Source organism: Arvicanthis niloticus, chromosome 17 (genome assembly GCF_011762505.2).
Source record: "Arvicanthis niloticus isolate mArvNil1 chromosome 17, mArvNil1.pat.X, whole genome shotgun sequence".
NCBI classification, from domain to species: domain Eukaryota; kingdom Metazoa; phylum Chordata; class Mammalia; order Rodentia; family Muridae; genus Arvicanthis; species Arvicanthis niloticus.
This window is the reverse complement of record NC_047674.1, coordinates 27,175,303-27,193,707: the sequence shown is the minus strand read 5'-3', so window position 1 is coordinate 27,193,707 and position 18,405 is coordinate 27,175,303. Positions and strand designations below refer to the sequence as shown.

Below are 18,405 nucleotides of genomic sequence, written 5' to 3'. Positions count from 1 at the left end.
ATAGCGGAAGCGATCTGCGTGCGCCTGCGCCGATGGAAGGTCGCGCCGCTGACCCGGCTGGCAGACTAGAGATGAGGTGATACCTACCGAGGGCGTCTTAATTCAAGATCGTAAAATCTGTGACAAGTGACTGGTGCCATCTTTCCTCGCTCCCTGGTGGAGCAGGAAGGAATTGTGTCTTTTTGCTAGTACCAGGTTTTCTTCAGTGATAGCCGTTCTGGCTTTAAGGATCACAGACTCAGGGCCCTACTTCCTACTTGTCTTGCCAGATCTGGAACAAGTTAAGGTGGCTGTGGAAGCTTTCCTGTGCATTTGAAAAACAACGGGCAGTAATTTAGAGAGACTTCTAGATATCTGAGATGTCTATATAGTATTAGTCAGCACGCCGTAGCTCTAAAAGGGAAACAGGACAGAAATAGGCTCAGAATTGAGCCTCAGGGAGTAACAGCAGCACACCACGAAGAGCGTGAAGAATTGTGAATAATGTACAATAGAGAAATGCACAAAGTTATGGGACACATGGCATAAGGAAGTGTGCACCTTGGTGTGCTTGTTGTGGGATCTGCTTAAATCCAACGGAACTCAAACTCCCAAGTCCATGCAGATAACAAAAACTTCATTGTAATCAAGACACTACTGATGGATCAGGGCCACAGAAAAGACGGGAGAGCTGAACTATGAACTCGGAGAGATGTTGTATAGCATATTTAAAGCAGGAAACCATAGAGGGGGGAGCTGGGTGGGCTGTAGCATCAATCATATTTTAAAATAAGGGGTTGAGCAAGCTTGTTTCCATCAATCAGGATAGGAGTTGATTTCTGGACCTGTGAACATGAATTCTGTTTGACCCTGCCAGCAAGATGGAGAAGTTGTCCCTGGGATGTCTGGACTCAGATAACTGTTTCCTTACCACAGAAGCTGTTCAGCAATTGGGAAGTCCCCAGCTACCTAGGGCCTGGGATCTTGAATTTATTTTCTTCCTGTGATTAAATGGAGTCTGAAAAAGAAATGGTAGTACTCAGAATAAGTTTCTTTTGCTTGCTCGAAATGTGTTGACCAAAGAGGTAGAGTCTATAATGCCTTAGACTGCAAGATGGGTGTGACCAAAACATCCAAACACACGGGTGTGGAATAAACAGGGTTTCAGTCATCTATAGCCTAAAGTGCCTCGGCAGAATTTGGAGGTTTCATTCTGAGAGCAGTGGATGGAAACAAAGTGGATGTGTGATATTTAATAGTTAATCAACTATTAACCATTGTCAATAGCCCCTTTAATTGTGTGAGCGCATGTGCATGCAACTGTGAGTGAGTGCATGAGTGCGTGCCTGCGAGCCTGTGTGTGTGTGTGTATGTGTGTGTGTGTGTGTGTGTGTGTGTGTGGCCTTTAGGATCTGGAACAGAAGAAAACCAATACCTACTATAGCATTTCTTAAGTTTTGTAACAGAACAAAATAGAATTAGTAGCTTAAAGTCTTACTTGATTCCTTGCAATTGAAAAGAGTCATGCCTGCACTCCTTCAAATTATTGAAATCATAGATAGAGCGTTTTGACTGAAGAGCCCATCCAGGGTCTTTAGGCATTCATGTGGCTCCAGACCATAAATCTTCATAGCTTCCTTAGGCAACCACAGCTCTGTAGTGGTGTGTCTGTCCACAGCCCTGTGGTAGTATGGCTGTCTGGTTAGTGCTCCATCACCATAGCAAAGTGCCTGAATTATAAAGGGAACTGTCTTCTTAGGCTTACAGTTTGTAACCTTCTAGTGTTCTGGGAAGAGATCTGGATTTAGAGGACTCTTGGTAAAGTGTCCATATTCATTTGTCCCAGGACAAAGGATTGCACAAGAACACATAACTACAAATAGAAATGGAGAAATTTTATTGAGAAAGGAAAAATAGCCACAGGAATAGGAGTGACCTAGTGGTAGGGGAAAGACCTGTCTATGCTCAGAAGCACTGAGCCTTGAGGTGTGTGCACTCATCTCATGATCAACACAGCATGTCCCTGGCCCTCACTGTATACTGTGGCTTTACTCATTTCAGTTCTGTTTGTTACATGTAGCCAGAGTAGGAAAGAGCTAGCGCTCTCTTCGCTCGCTCTCTCTCTCTCCTTCCTTCTGCTTTTCCTCCTTCTCTTCCTCCTTCTCCTCCTCTTCCTCCTCCTTTTTCTTCTCCACTGGCTTCTTTCATATGTTCATCTTGTTGTGGCTCTTTCAGGTTCCTGGTCTCCTGACACACTAGTCCAGGATCAGTCGGCCCTGCTGCTGACAGCTTGCACAAGGCAATGTCATCAGTGCAGAGTGTAGTGGAGCAAAGGTGTCACTTCATGGCTCTGAAGCAAGAGTAGGCAAGAAAAGGGCTGAGGTCCCACAGTCTCATTAAGGGCCTTTCAGTTACATGCATGATGCAAACTACAGCACTGGATGATCGTGTGCAAAAGAGATCGCTCAATTACTAGACATTGTCTTAAATTGACACTAATTCTTAGGGGCTCAGCATGCTATTATGTTCCACCAGTCAAGGTAGAATTATTTTGGGAGTCCGCAAGTCTAGATTCCCTAGATTCTGAAATCTTCTTGAAGAAATCACAGATCCCATAATATAGCTATGCTGCAGCTTAATTCTATTATGTAAAGATGATAGATTGTTCAAGTCTGCTTTCTCTTACTGTGATAAACAACCATGACCAAAAGCAACTTGGGGAGGAAACATTGCAGTTTACAATTACAGTACATTATCTAGGGCAGTGCTTCTCAACCTGTGGGTTGTGACCCCTTTGGTGGGTCACTTATCAGATATTTACATTATGATTCATAACAGTAGCAAAATTATAGTTACAAAGTAGCAATGGAAGAATTTTATGGTGGGGGGGGTCACCACAATATGAGGAACTGTATTAAATGGTTACAGCTCTGGAGGAAGTCTGTACAGTAAGTAACACTAGTCACTCTATTATTTGGGCTGCATAATTCACTAAGGCATGATACTGTTCACAATGCCTCTTGGTTCCTTTGTTAAACCCTAGTATGGGAGACACAGAACAGTTCTCTCAGTTGCCCTGGAAAGTACGTGCTTTCTTTAGCACATACAGATTCTTCAGGATTGTTCCTGGGTCTTTGTACAGAGTATACAGTCAATTGTCAGACACTCCCTGAATTGTGTGTTCTCTGTGTTTCTGCACTTGTTTCTCATACTCATACATGCTATAATAGATTGCCATAGACTGGGTGATTGAAAACAGCAGCACTTTGTTTTTTTGGAGCATTGGGAGCAAGAAAGATACAATTTGTATCATTGGTTGAATACAGTGGATAGAGGGTGTACCGGCTGGTTTTGTGTCAACTTGACACAAGCTGGAGTTATCACAGAGAAAGGAGCCTCCCTTGAGGAAATGCCTCCATGAGATCTAGCTGTAAGGCATCTTCTCAATTAGTGATCAAGGAGGGAGGGCCCCTTGTAGGTGGTAGTTTCCCTGGGCTGGTAGTCTTGGGTTCTATAAGAAAGCAAGCTGAGCAAGCCAGGGGAAGCAAGCCAGTAAGTAACATCCCTCCATGGCCTCTGCATCAGCTCCTACTTCTGACCTGCTTGAGTTCCAGTCCTGACTTCCTTTGGTGATGAACAGCAATATGGAACTGTAAACTGAATAATCCCTTTCCTCCAGGATTTGCTTCTTGGTCATGATGTTTTGTGCAGTACTAGAAGCCCTAACTAAGACAGAGGGCTGTGTTCCTTTGAAAGGATTCTCATGAAAAAGCTATTTCTCTATTTCCCTTTGATTTATTTTTTTTTCTTCAGCTTCTGGCAGTTCACTCATTTCTTGGCTTAAAGCTGCATCACCCTGTACTTCCATTGTCTAATCTTGTGTGTATGTGTCCTGTCTTCCACTCGCTCCCTTTTTAAGGTTATATTTGATTAGATTTAGGGTACATTGGATGATCCAGGATAATGACCTGTCCCAGTTAGGGTCAGCTGTCAACTCAAAACAGCCCAGAGTCATCTGAGGCAGTCTTTATTGGGGTATTGTTCAGATAAGATAGGCAATCTACCATTAGACATTCTACCAATAGACATTCTACCATTGATGATACTATCCCCGAGCAGAAGGTTGTGTTCTGAGCCATGTAAGAAAGCAAGCTGATAGCAAGGCAGAGAGGGGGCCATTAAACAGCATTTTGCTATCATTTCTGCCTCTAGGTTTCTTCCTCATGTTCTTGCCTTGTTTTCCTTAAATGATGGTGTCTTAGTCCGGGTTCTCTAGAGTCACTGAACTCATGGAATGTCTCTATATATTAAAAGAATTTATTGTAATGACTTAAAGTCTGCAGTCCAACTAACCCAAAAAGGAGCAGTTCTAGCAGGAATGGCAGGGCCGCTTCTATGTAACCACTGGGGGCAGCTCAGCTTAGTTTGGTGATGAGGTCATAGACTGAAGCTGACATCTAATCACAGACACAAAGTGTAGGAGGAGCAAATCATCATACCCTGACTGGCAGACCATAATGTCCCACTCATGTGCAACAGCTACATCTGTATTTTACAACCTTAAGATCTGCCTGGCACATGAAGACCTGGCCAGCCAACCAGATCGTGGTGACGTCTCAAGGGCGAGATGTCATGGACTAATGGGGCATGGGTGGAGGATATAAAGGCACACTTTAATCCCGCAATAACCTAGTCTGTTTCCCTTCTGCTTCTCATCCAATTACCTGTGTCATTGATTCTGTGCTTTCTTACCCTCTCCCTCCAAAGACCATTCTGAGGGGCCGAGGGCTAAGGCCACAACTGAGGAGCATTGATATCAGCCTGCTTCATTAGGTGCAAACTCGGAATCGTACATAACTAGAAAGTGCATACAGGTGTGGCAGTGCATACCTGAGGTCTCTGTAATCAGAACATATAGACAGGAGGATCAAGAGTTCAGGTACATAAATCTTATAAAAGACATGAAAGTACAGAGGGAGATAGTTGGGATGAGGAGCAGACTCCATAGATGTGGGAGGGAGACAAGAAACAATACCATGGAATGAATATGGCCAAACTACACACACACATAAAGGGAATGCCAAAATGAAACCAGCTATTGAATATAACTAACACATGCAAAATTGCACACTTAGAAAGAATTCAAAGTTACTCTCAGATACATAGCAAGTGTGAAGACAGCCTATGCTACATGAGACCATGTATTAAGAAAGGAAAACAGGAAAAGATAAAAAAGAAGTAAGTAGAGAATGCATTTGGCAGCTTTGTAGGCAAGAGATAGGCAGAGATATAATCAATTTTGCCCTCAGCTCCAATGAGATTCTTCCATGTTCTCCTATGGTACCCAACTAAGCCTTTCACCTTTATAGAATAATGTGGTGTTAAATGTGACCAACAGATGGTGCTTTGGGCGACTGATTGAGCCAGGAGATTCATTGGATGTGCATCTCTCTTGCTTCACAAGTCTGGCAGCCAGAAAGAAGACCTATTGTGGTCCTTAGTCTTCAGTGACTTTCACAAGAAAGCAACGAGGAGGCGTGCAACGTAAGAGTGTTTATGCTGCTGGCTGTGCCGTGAAGAACCCTCTTGTCTCTGACCCTGTGGTTTTGTTTTCTGCTGGCAATTGCAATAGGCTAGTTTTAATTGTTTTTGTTTTATTTATTTTATTTTATTTTTTTTGAGGCAGGCTGATCTGTAGCCCAGGCTAACCACAAACTCATCATCCTCTGGTCTTTATTTCTCAGCTGTTGGGAAGACAGGCGCTATCAGACCAGGATTTCTAACTTGTTTTTTTTTTTTTTTTTTTTTTTTTTAGTCATTATATGATCAAATTAAAGAGACACAACAGACACCTGTACATTGAACCCTGCAAAGTATTGCAAAGAAATAATTTAAAAGACGAGAAAACAGTTGATAAAAATGAGGAGAACGATCATGACAGAAGAGTGAATATTGTAACAGCCATTCTTCATTTTTTAAAGATTTATTTTTAATTATGTCTATGCGCGTATGTGCACATGAGTGTAAGTGCCTGTGGATGCCATAAAAGGTGTCAGATTGCCTGGAGCTGGAATTACAGGCAGTTGAGAGCCTCCTGACATGGGTACTGGAAACCAAACTGAACCATCTCAAGCCCTTAATGGCCAAGCAATACCTCCAGCACCTACAGTAGCCATTCTTCTTCTACTGACATTAATTTTTTTTTTAATCTTTTAATTTCAGAGGCTATGAAGTGGTACTGGTGGGGCTGCAGGATGGCAAAACCAGGTTTGGAAAGAAGTTTGAAATCTCTTAGAAGGTTAAGGTTAGACACACCTACCACATGACTAGCTACTATACCTCCATATGTTTGCTCCAGAGACACAAGGGCACACACATAAACAAGGCTTTGTATACTCAGATGTCCATAGGAGCTTTGCCTGTAGTAGGCCTGTGCTGGAAGCAACCCAAATACCCATAAACAAATGAATGGCTGAACAAGGTTGGTGGACTCATAAAACCAAGCACCATTAACAATACAAATTATGAACTCTGAATCCCTTGGCAGCATGGATGTGCCAACATAGTTAGGCTGAGTAAAGAAGCCAGATCAAAAGAAACACATATTCTATGCTTCCATTCATAAAAAAAAAAAAAAAAAAAAAAAAAAAAGAGGTACTAGTCAGGTTCTCTAGAGTCACAGAATTAAAGATAGTCTCTATGTAGTAAAGGAATTTGTTATGATGACTTACAGCCTGTAGTCCAACTCCCTGACAATGGGCAGCTGTGACTGGTGGGTCCAAGGATCTAGTAGCTGCTGAGTCCCACAAGGCTAGTAGATTCCAACAGGCAAGTAAATGCAAGCAGGCTAAAGAAGAGCGAATCTTCCTTCTTCCAATGTCCGTATGTAGGTCTCCAACAAAAGGTATGGCCCAGATTAAAGATGTGTACCACCACACCTGGATCTGGGACTTGTTTTGTCTCAGGCTGACCTTGAACTCAGAGATCTCCTTGCCTTAGTTTCCTGGGATTCATAGCCACTATGCCTCAAGATCTCCATGCCAAGATCCAGGTCAGAAACTTGTATCTTCCAGCCTCAAGATCAGGATCACAGGTGAGCCTTCCAATTCTGGATTGTAGTTTATTCCAGATATAGTCAAATTGATGACCAGGAATAGCCATAATAGAGAACTTCTGGACTAACACATAAAGAGCTTAGAAGTTCCGCATTCATTCCCCCAACAAAAATAGAAAACAGACATGGTGCAGATGGGCAGCCTCATATTGCTGTGTCAGAGAAGTGTGTCACAGGGCAAGCCACCACGTGGAAATCCTGAGGAAGACTGGGAGGCTTGCAGCCAAGCTTTGTGGGAGCAGAAGATTCTGCAAGGACTACATTGCATGGGGACTTTCTTGGTAGTTTGATGAAGAACTGAAGATTGAGTGACCCAGTCAATGACTGGGGATGGCGAGGCCATGGATCTTAGGAGATCCTACTACTAGGATCTTAGGAGATCCTCTTTGCTAGGCCAGCATAATTCCTAAGTGTGTTCTAAATATTTATCCCTACACTCACAGGTAAGTGTAGCTCCCAACCTTCACCAAAGAAGCTTCTTTTGTAACAGGGACCATTGGAGAAAACCATAACTGCTTAAAACACAGATACCAGCTGATGATGGGATCGCCATCATCAGACCCAACAGTACATCTGTAGCACAACCCTTCCTGAGAGGTCACTGAAGACAAGGGGGTGGAAAGATAAAAGTCAGAAGATAAGTGTTACAGGATCTTTGATCACACCATGAACCCCAAGACTGTGTTGTTTATTGGGGGGAAAATCCATTTCTTCTTGTGGTGCCGGTCAATTCTACCACACACAGTTAATCCGAGAGCTTTCTGAATATTGTAAACAGGATTAAATAAAGCCAACCATAGGTCAAAAGGTGATTAAGCAACCAGTTGACAGGGAGTGAACTTAGGAGAAAAACATAGAGAGTAAGAGAGAGTCAGGAGGATGGACAGAGAGACACAGGAAGTAGAACAGCTTGCAGGGGGTGGGCATTCAGTTTGAATTGTTGCGATGGCATAGGAAAGGAGAACGTGAATCCTCCTTTTGGAATATCAGCTAGGGAGGAGGGTCAGCTGGGTTATTTCTCTGCCTCTCTAAGCTAGCAGTCTTTCACCCCAGAATTTGGTTCTAGAGTCTTTATTGGTAAAATCAACTGATTGAGATTTTGTTTAAAAAAACCAACAGATGAGGAAATCTGCTGTGAGACTGTGTGCCCTAGAAATGGCAAAAAAAAAAAAAACACACACACACACCAAAAAAACCAAACAATACAAACAAACAAACAAACAAACAAAAACCACTACATGATACCTCAACAATATGGCTGCTTGTACAAGGACAATAATAGATGTCTGAGGATGGAAGAGGGAGACATCAGCCTTGAACAAGGGACTATAGGCAACTAAGGGATGCTGAGAGCAGGAGACACTGTCTTCCTCAGGATAGAAGCTGTGAAATAATGTGAAATGGTCATCACTGAAATCATGTACATGCAAACAAGCAACACTGAATAAAATGTATATATATATATATATATATATATATATATATATATATATATATATGAATTTGAGAAGGTTCATGATAAGGAGACATGGGAGACATTGAAGGCAAATGAAGGGAATCAAGGGAAATGGTGTAATATTTTTAAGAAAAAGAAAGAAAAAAAGGAGAAAAAGAAAGAAAAAGAAGAAGTAAAACCACCCTTTGGGCTAGAGCTATCTTAGGTAGCCTTAACTTTGCATGCGTTTTATTCCTAAGCTCCACAGGGTCCTTATGGAGAAGAGCTGAGAAAATCCTCATGTTTCCTGCAGAATGAAGAGAAAAATGATTGTTTAAAAACACAGCTGGAGGCTGGAGAGGTGGTGAAGACTATTTGGGAATTTTGCAGAGCACCGGGGTTTGCATCTCGGACCTACATCAGGATACTCAGAACCACCTGTAACTCCAGCTCCTAAGAGTTCATCATCCTTTTCTGTTCTATTGGGGGCACCTATACACACATGCTACAGACATATGCAGAAACAGAAACAGACAGACAGATAGGCAGGCAGCTACACACACACACATACACCACACACACACACCACACACACACACACACACACACACACACCACACACACATACAGAGAAAGAGAGAGAGAGAGAGAGAGAGAGAGAGAGAGAGAGAGAGAGAGAGAGAGAGAGAGAGAGAAACACACACTGCTCCTAAGCACACAACCCAGGGACTTTCATACCCTGAAAATTAATCATGAGATGACAGACTATTTTCCTTCCTGAATGTCTTATGAAAATATCAGCAGGACTCCAGTGTATTAAGAATGAGTAAGTGAGAGATGTAAAGCAAGACTTTTATTACAAAGAGGTTTCTAGGGAAACATAAGACTGTAGTGGGGGAAACCAAATGAAGAGAACAAGAAGAGGCCAAAGTCTCTAGCATCTCCAAAGACAATAGTAAGCATAGCCTGGCTCTTACCCAAGTCACTGTGAAATCTTATAAAACAAACCTCCTGAGGTTTCATTGCCTACTTCCTTCATCTTGACCTCTACAGGATCCACAGTGCATGGTGGCAGATAAGAGGAACCACAGAAGAGAAACATCAAGCATGTGAACTAGACTGAGATGACAACGGTTGTGGAATTGACAGAGGACATCAGATAACCGTGGTTAGTACAGTCTAAGGGAGGGTAGAAAATGTGTGGGAATTGGTGAGATGATAGAATTATGTGGAAACACTGTGAGAAAGAACCAGAAAGAACTGGTAGGTCTGAGTCCACCAGTGAAAGAACCGTAGGACTGTGAGGTAAGTAAACAGAAAATCCCCAGACTGAGAAGGGAAGAGGATTTTATAGAAAAGAATGGAATATTCATGAGTCAGGAGAGTTGGAAGAGCTGTGAGAAGTACATGTTAGAATACATCTTCCAGAGGCATGGTCACCACCATGTCCACCACCACCACCATCATCACCACCGCCACCACCATCACCACTTCCATCATGATCACCACCACCACTACCACCAGCACCACCAGCATCACCAGCACCACCACCACCATCCCCATAACCACCATCACCACCATCACCACCACCACTACCACCTTCACCACCACCAAACAGAAAAATGTTGCAACAAGCCAGAGGCCAAAAACCAATTACCTGCAGGTGCAGAGCTGTGGTCCTAGCTCTTAGGAAACTGAGATAAAATTGTAAGTTCCAGGTCAGCCTGGGTTACACTGTAAAAGCTGTCTCAAAACCAAAACCAGAGAGAAAATCCTAAAACTCAGCCATGTGCATATTTTACTGTTACATAGAAGATGTGAAAGATGGGCTAGGGGCCTCCTGTGTGCATCTCCTGTGGTTGTAAGCAACAGTCACTGATGTTCATGGTTTTGTTGTTTGTTTTGTTTTTCTGACACTTCTATGTCTTAAGGACATCATGCCATTGGGTGTTCCTTGTAGCAAAGATGTTTTCATTCTGAAATATGCCATATTGTTCCGTCTACCTCATTTTCCTCGAGTAAGATCACATCCTCCCAGCTGTCAGAGTCAAACCATATGATGTGGTAAGTAGTGGGTCTTTGTGCCCCTTTCAGGGGTCACACCCAGTGCTGCTGAGGGCCCCCAGCTCCGAAGCTTGTGCTTGGGCTGCCTCCTTGTCAAACATTTGCAGTGTGCCCCCTTTCACCTTGATCTGTCCACCAACCCATGTGACCCCTGTACCTGTACCGGTCCCTAAATCTGGGACCACACATTGGCCAAGGGAGTAAACCACTGCTGAGTGACTTGGATTCAGGTGCTACCATGAGTAGTGTCTCTCTTTTCTCAGAGTCCTCGAGGTGACTCCTCTATTGGAATCAGGGATCTGGGTAAAGAACTCTTTCTAAAAATAATACAGGTATCCACAGAAATAACTCTCTTTATGAAACAGAACACACAACTTTGTAATGTTTCTGTTGGGACTGAAGATGCTCTAAACAAATCTGTGTCTCCCCTTTTATTCCCTTTGGCTGCCACATGGTTGAAACCCTGGTCCTCAAGAACTGGTTTTTCCATTTCCTGGCTTATTGTGCATAGAGAAGCAATGAGCCTAGACAGGATCTCTACACAATACAGAATCCGCTGGGAATTTGTTCAGGCATGACACAGCCAGGTCATACAGTAGACCGGTTTCTAGATTTTGAAGAGACCTCATGCTGATTTTCGCAAGGTTGCACCAATTTGTACTCTCAATAACTCCGAGTAAGCTTCCCCCTTTCCCCATATCATGTGCTGTTTCACATGTTATGACTAGGATAGAATGAAATCTCAAAGCATTTTTAGCTTGCATTTCACCGATGGCCTAAAGGTGTTGAACACTTAAAAAATTATGTGTCTCAGACATTGGTATCTCAGCTTTTGAGAACTCTCTGTTTAATTCCTTGCCCTGATGTTTTTTTGTTTTGTTTTGTTTTGTTTTTTAAAGTTGGGTAGTTTGTCTTCTTGACACTTTGCTTCTTGAGTTTGTTGAATTCTCACATGCTAGCGTTCGGTCAGATGTGAAGATGTTCCCCAGTCTGTAGGCTGCCTTTTCCTGGCATGGTGGTGTCCTTTGCTGTAGAAAGCCTTTTAGTTTCATGTGGTCACAATCACTAATTGTTGATCTTAATTCCTGTGCTACCAGGCTCCTGATCAGAATGTTGTTTCCCATGCCAAAACTTCAAGTATATTCCCTTGTTTCTCCTCTATCGGAATCAGGGGATCTGGGTCTTATGTTGAAGTCCTTGAGAGTTCTGTACTGTGACTGATAAAGCATCTCAGTTCATTTTTCTCTGTGTAGCTATGCAGTTTGACTAGCACCATTTGTTAAGGGTGTTGTCTTTTCTCCTGCTTGTCAAAAATCAGGTGGTCTGTAGGAATGTGGGTTTATTTGTGGGCCCTGGAAATCCACTGCATTGATCATTGTGTTTGTTTTATGCTTTGCTGGTTTTATTACCATAGCTTCATAGAATGATTTGAAACAACCCAGATATCACCTGATGGATTGCCAATAAAAAAATCGAGGTACATTTACAAAATGAACTATATCACTCAGCTCTTAAAGAAAACAAAACTATGAAATCTGCAGGTAAATGGATGGTTCTGGAAAGAGCCATCTTGGGCGAAGCAACCCAGTTATAGAAAGACGACTGCCACATTTTTTCCCTCCCGTACATGAATGTTAGCTTTGAAACTTCAGATACTTATGTTTCCTTTGGAATATCCATTGAGATCAGGAAATTAGTGAAGGGCCATGGGGAGCCAGTACTTCCTGGAGGGAGATAGAGAAGAGTGCTGTAAATGAAGCAGGAGGTATTAAATTGGGGAGGAGATGGGAGAGCAGAGGAAAAGATAGACTATGGTGAGAAATAACTAAGACCTCTTTTAAAAAGTCTTGTGGGAACCTACTGATATACAGGCTGACTTCCTAAAATAGTCATACATATAAAAAGAGTTTAAATGAAGTTACCCTATAAAAAGGCAACAGTTTCCCTACCACATGCAGAACAAGCTAACTAATAAACCCTGGCAGGAATGGGTCACCTCTGTTGAGATTATTAACTAATATGATTCCATAGACCCTCCAGTATTGAAAAAAATTGTCAGTGTTTTCAATTAGCCTCCATAATTGTATAATATGACCATCTTAGTTAGGGTTTTACTGCTGTGAACAGACACCATGACCAAGGCAACTCTTTTAATTGGAGCTGGCTTACACATTCAGAGATTCAGTCTGTTATCATCAAGGCAGGAACATGGCAGCATCCAGGCAGGCATAGTACAGGAGTAGCTGAGAGTTTTACATCTTCATCCAAAGGCTGCTAGCAGACTCCTGACTTCCAGGCAGCTAGGATGAGGGTCTTAAAGCCCACACCCACAGTGACACGCCTACTCCAACAAGGCCACACCTACTCCAACAGGGCCACACTTTCTAATCATGCCGAGCTTATACAAACCATCATAATGGTAAAATCCTCTTACTGAAGAAAACAAACACTTGAGACATAGAACATGGAGAAATCAAGCTGATGCTCACCTGGAGGCTTTATCCCTACTGACACACACACACACACACACACACACACACACACACACACATATATAAATGTATATGTTCTTTGAGAATTTCATACAACATATTTTATTATATTTACTACCCCCTCGACCCTTCCCATTTCCTCTCTCTCCACCCTCCCTACTGAGCCAACCTAGAGTTTTCTTTCTTTCTTTCTTTCTTTCTTTCTTTCTTTCTTTCTTTCTTTCTTTCTTTTTTGCCAGTTAGATCTAGTTCATGTTACTCAACAACTCTTGGGAGTAGGGCCTACCCCAGAGTGTGATTTACCAAACAGGAGTCACATCATTAAAGAAAGCTGACTCCCCTTTCCCATCATCTATCAAATGCAGACAAGATCTCAGCTGGTGGCAGATTTTGAGCCCACCTCCAGACTCGACCCTAGAATTTTGCCTTGCTTGATCTTTGCACAAGTCTTGAGCATGCTTCACAATCACAGTGAGTTCATATTTACAACCATCTGAAAATCCAGAGTTTTCTCAGGGAATCATTCCTTGAGAAGATGAAAGGGTTGAAACCTGGTACCAGCCAGAAAAGAACTTGTCTCCTAGAAAGGGATTTCCCATCACTCTGACACATTGCAAGGCTTGCAGGAGAGACTGGGTCTAAGATATGATGAGGGGTTGGCCACATTTTAACCAGGATACTTACTTATGCATATTTCTTGCCTTCTATTTAAGCTTAAACCTCCTGTCAGGGCTGGGAAGGTGAACTTAGATACCCGAGTGCCAAGGGAGGGGTGTGTGATATGTGCGTCCTCTTTAAGAAACTGACACATTCCGAGGATGATGCTCACAGCTAACCTCTGATATGATCAAAGGTTTCCCAACGGAGAAGTTAGAGAGAAGACTGAAGGAGCAGAAAGGGTTTGTGACCCCATGAGGAGAGCAACAATACCAATCAACCAGGGCTCCCCAGGGTCTAAATCACCAGCCTGGGAGCACATAGGGAGGGACCCATGACTCCAGCTGTATATTTAGGGGAGAATGGCCTTTTTGGGCAGAGGTGGCAGAGGAGATTCTTGGCTCCATGAAGGACAAACACAGAGTGGTGGGGAATGTGAGGGTGGGGAGGGGGGAGTTGGGGTGGGAGGTTGGTGGGGGCACAGCCTCATAGAAGCATGAGGAGGGGGGATGGGATAGGAGGTTTCTGGGTGGTGGGGGGAAGTGGGGTAAGGGGATAAAATCTGAAATGTAAATGTAATGCCCAATTAAAAAAATTAAAATTACATGAATGTGAGAAAACTGAATAAATATTGTTAAATACTCGTTTAAAAATTTATTGTAACCTCCTTTAGTCAATTTTATAAATATTTTATGTGTGATCAATAAAAAAAAAAAAGAAGAATGGCCACCCCACAGTCTCTCATTCACTTCCTGTTGGCCAGTTAAAGGTCTTTGTGCTAATTACCATCTACCGCAAGAGGGCGCTTCTGTGATGAGAGCTGAGAGATACACTGTTCTCTCGGTGTAGGGAAAGTCATTAGTAGTTCTAATACTGTATCATTTAGCAAAACAGTAGTACTAGGGTCTCCTCTATGAGCCGCTTATACGGAGGTTCTTGGCTCTTTCTGCTGTGCCAAGAAAGGACTCCATTTCACGACGTAGACCATGGATCAGTTAGAAAGCACTGGGTTACTCCCATAGCATTTGTGAAACGACTACACCGGTTGGGATAGCTTGTCAGTTCCGCCATCATTGCATGTAGGGTTCACAACTGGGCAACACTAACGATTCCTTTTCTATTGCAATAGCGTGGCTATGAACTTTCAGCACCATGGAAGTCCATGTTTTACAAAATCCTCAGAAAACTGATAAAAAGAAAGGGGAAAAAAAAAAAAGAAAGAAACAGGAGTTTTCTCAGGGAATCACACCTTGAGAAGAGGAAAGGGCTGAAACCTGGTACCAGCCAGAGAAAGAACTTGTCTCCTAAAAAGGGATTTCCCATCGCTCTGTCACATTGCAAGACTTGCAGGAGAGACTGAATCTAAGATATGATGAGGGGCTGGCCACACTTTGATCAAGATAATCATGCACATTTCTTGCCTTCTATTTAAGCTTAAACCTCCTGTCAGGGCTGGGAAGGTGGACTTAGGAATGTATTTGTTGCTCTTCCCAGTGTGGCTACTTTGAATAGACCCCCTCTTTCTCCCTCTGACAATTACTTGCCTGATAGGCCTGTTGAAGATGGGTGGTAGGGTCTAGCTCCTCAGGGCTGCCAGGGATCAACCTCATATCCTAAATAATCACTCTTTCCGGTACTAGTTGGGCAGCCAACCGTTTTTGAAAAGTGAAATTTATTTTTGTAATGTGATTTCCTTTGTGTGAGTTACTGGAATAACCCTCAGTTAAATGGAGAATAGTGTGAATTGCTGAAGTGAAGGCATCTGGAACCCTTGCTAGAATCAATATTCAAATGTCAAAATCGCCACAAATCACAGCAAGCAATAGAATGCAATTTTTCGTATGAGCAGCAGATGGCAGTGTTCAAATCAATTCTAGTCAATTCAGGGAGCCAAACCCAAAGCCAGGGGTTGCACTGTAGAGTTTGTTACTATTTTATTGTGAATAATAATGGAATGTCTACAAAGAGTACTTAAAAATGTGTATGCTGTGTCCGTGGTAGCATGGGGAAACCAATGTCAGCTTACAAGTATCTAGTCCCATTATTAAAAGTATTCTAAAATGTACTCAAAAATAAGCCCAAGGAAAATTTCATTAAAATTTCAGAGGAAGACAATAAAATTCAGGTCAAACATTGAGATTGGTGTCTGAGAAAGAAATCGTAAAGAAGAAAGGGAGAAAAATGCGCATACTGAGTTCAGAGGACACTTGGCTCTGGGTGACGGATTACGCTGTGGACCCATGGTTAGTAATAGAGAGAATTTATTTAAAAAACAAAAATAAATAAAAGAACACTGAAGAACGGAACTGAGTCAGTGTGCTCAGGTGACAGCCCCAAAAAGCACTGGGCCATGAGGCATACAGTCATAACAGGACCTTGATGTAGTACCCGCCTCTTCCATTTGTATTTTGCTGACCTTTTTTCATGCCTACTCTTTTCTTTAAATGAAGCCCTGGTGACAAAGGGCTTCATGTCTTCTTTTGCAAGCTAATTCCCATCAAATAGTAATTTCAGCTTTCAGACCCCTGTGCATGTTCTCCTACGTCAATGGGGAGCAGTGTGTTGCACAAGAACCATTAACAAAGACACTACTGTATCCATGGGTTTATCTTACTAGGCCAGTTATTACTGTAATTTTTAGGCTTCAGAGCTGGGTAAAGGGTAGTAATAACTGCTTGCTGCTTGGATTTAAGGTCAGCTCCACATGAGGAAACCATACTTAGTGTTGTAAATCTGGTCAAGTGCCCACGGCTGGGGTGCTCACGGGCCCTAGAGTGAATGTACTACTCTTAAGAAATGCATCAAAGCACCCTCTTAATTCCTATCTCTGTTTCAATAGATTAGTGAAGCCCTCAAGCCCCATCAGAGAAACGTCTTCATGCAGTAGATGGCAAGCCACACAGACTCAAAACCAGTTAAAGTGCTGAGAATAAGGAGCACCAGAGTGCTCGGCCCTATCGGGATGCCATTGTCACAGACTCCTCCTCCCAAAGCGCAGGGATCCTTGAGAAAGGACTAGAAGAAAGTGTGTAAGAGCCAGAAGTGGTGGGTGTCTGCAAGGAAGCATTCTCTGGACACACTAGGGCAGCTGTACACAGAACCCCTGGCAGTTGTGACAGCTCGCATAAGCCTTCAGCAAGCTCATGCCAGGACAGTTCCACTCCTGTTCATGGGAGGATCCGGGTGATCAGAGGGTTCCACCTGGGTAGTGAAGCATATTGACAGATTAGGCAACAACCATGGTGTTCATGGTTTTGCTTACTTTACCGTGCCTCATTCCAACTGGGTGTTTGGGAAGAAACACACATTTGATGAAGCGGAGAAGATCTAAGGCTGCTTAATGGAACAAGTCATTGGTTTAGAAAAGCCAAGACTGCATTTGGTGTGTGTGTGTGTGAGTGCGCACGGGATTTGTAATCAGGAGGGGTAGGAAGCTGGCAGTGCACAGAAGCCTCCTTAGGTGATTGGAGGGACTGTGTGTTCTTACTGAGAAACGACAGAGACAACAGGCAAACGGACATAGTCTGAATGACAAAGAGCACAGAAACATATCTTTAAAGCGCACTGGCATATTTAGATATGTAAACAGACAAATGAACCTCAAAGAGACAAGGGCAAAAAGAAGCAGATTTTTTTTTCTGTTGTGTGGTCTGTATGGATAGCGGGCTTGGTTTATATTTTAGGAAAATCAGATATTAAAGGTGACAAAAAAGAGAAAGAAATCTAGAAAACAATGCATCTGAAACTTAAATCCAGCTGTGGGGTAGTTATGTAGAAACAAATCGGTTCATGAGCCACGAGAAAACAAGTTTTTATGACCCTGTGGGAGGCTGAATAACATCGATTTTTGTTCTCGCAGGAATTGTATTGCCATGGCTATAAGTGATCTTAGACATCATTTGATTTTAGATATCAAGTGACTTTTAGATATCACTTGAATGTATGAGTTATAACGCTGGACCAAGCCTAAGTTTCCCCTTCCCCTGAATGTCCACAAGTAATTAAGAGGCTAACTACAAATTCTATTGTTTTCTAAAGCTCTCATGGCTCTGGGTAGTGGTGATTTACATTTCTCTGGGTTGTCATGCTCATTTTAGCCTAAGAGGGGCCTGTTCAGATGCTCAAGCAGGAAGGCAGAGCAGAGCCCAAAGTTTTCCTGCAGTTCCTTCTCTCCATTTATATGGATTACCCAACAGGCAACAACGATAATCCGAGCCTGCTCCTGCCTGGTTCGTCTCTTTATAGTCAGGGGAAGGTCAGCTATTTTTTGATCCCCATGGGAGAAAGCAAGCTTCTCAATCAGTATCTTAAAATAGTCAGCCATTCTCAGCTGCTGGGTTGGAGCCCCTCCAGGGAGAGCAAAGGGACAGGGTGGAAATGAGAAGCCACCACAGCTCCAGCAAGGATCTGCTCTCCGGACCTTGTCGACTCAAGAGTGGCCTTCTTTCTTTGCCGTTATTATTGAGCAGTTGACTCTTTACAGTTTGTTTCTTCATCTGGAAGGCAACCAGTCGATTGGAAAATGAGACTAAATGTTGCCGTTTTCTTTGGGGCTCTCTTCGGAGCTTTGGGGGTTTTGTTGTTTTTGGTAGCTTTCGGATCGGATTATTGGCTTCTCGCGACTGAAGTGGGCAGGTGTTCAGGTGAACAGAATGTGCGTTTCT

The 18,405-nt window shown here is 42.9% G+C and overlaps 1 protein-coding gene and 1 long non-coding RNA gene across 3 annotated transcripts in view; both read left to right on the top strand.

Moving 5' to 3' along the window:
* Nucleotides 1-8: 8 nt before the first annotated feature.
* Nucleotides 9-1,009, top strand: LOC143434836 (uncharacterized). Its single transcript, XR_013104642.1, has 2 exons — nucleotides 9-76; nucleotides 804-1,009. It is a non-coding gene; the product is annotated as an uncharacterized LOC143434836 (long non-coding RNA).
* A 17,075-nt stretch (nucleotides 1,010-18,084) lies between these two features.
* Nucleotides 18,085-18,405, top strand: part of Tmem182 (transmembrane protein 182) — a 42,627-nt gene continuing 42,306 nt past the window's right edge. Inside the window, exon 1 of one of the 2 annotated variants that reach the window (XM_076914954.1) lies at nucleotides 18,085-18,395. In XM_076914954.1, the coding sequence (XP_076771069.1) occupies nucleotides 18,264-18,395 (132 nt within the window). In that variant the 5' untranslated portion in view covers nucleotides 18,085-18,263. The remainder of the gene's footprint in view (nucleotides 18,396-18,405) is intronic. The other variant, XM_034521097.2, reaches the window with a different exon arrangement.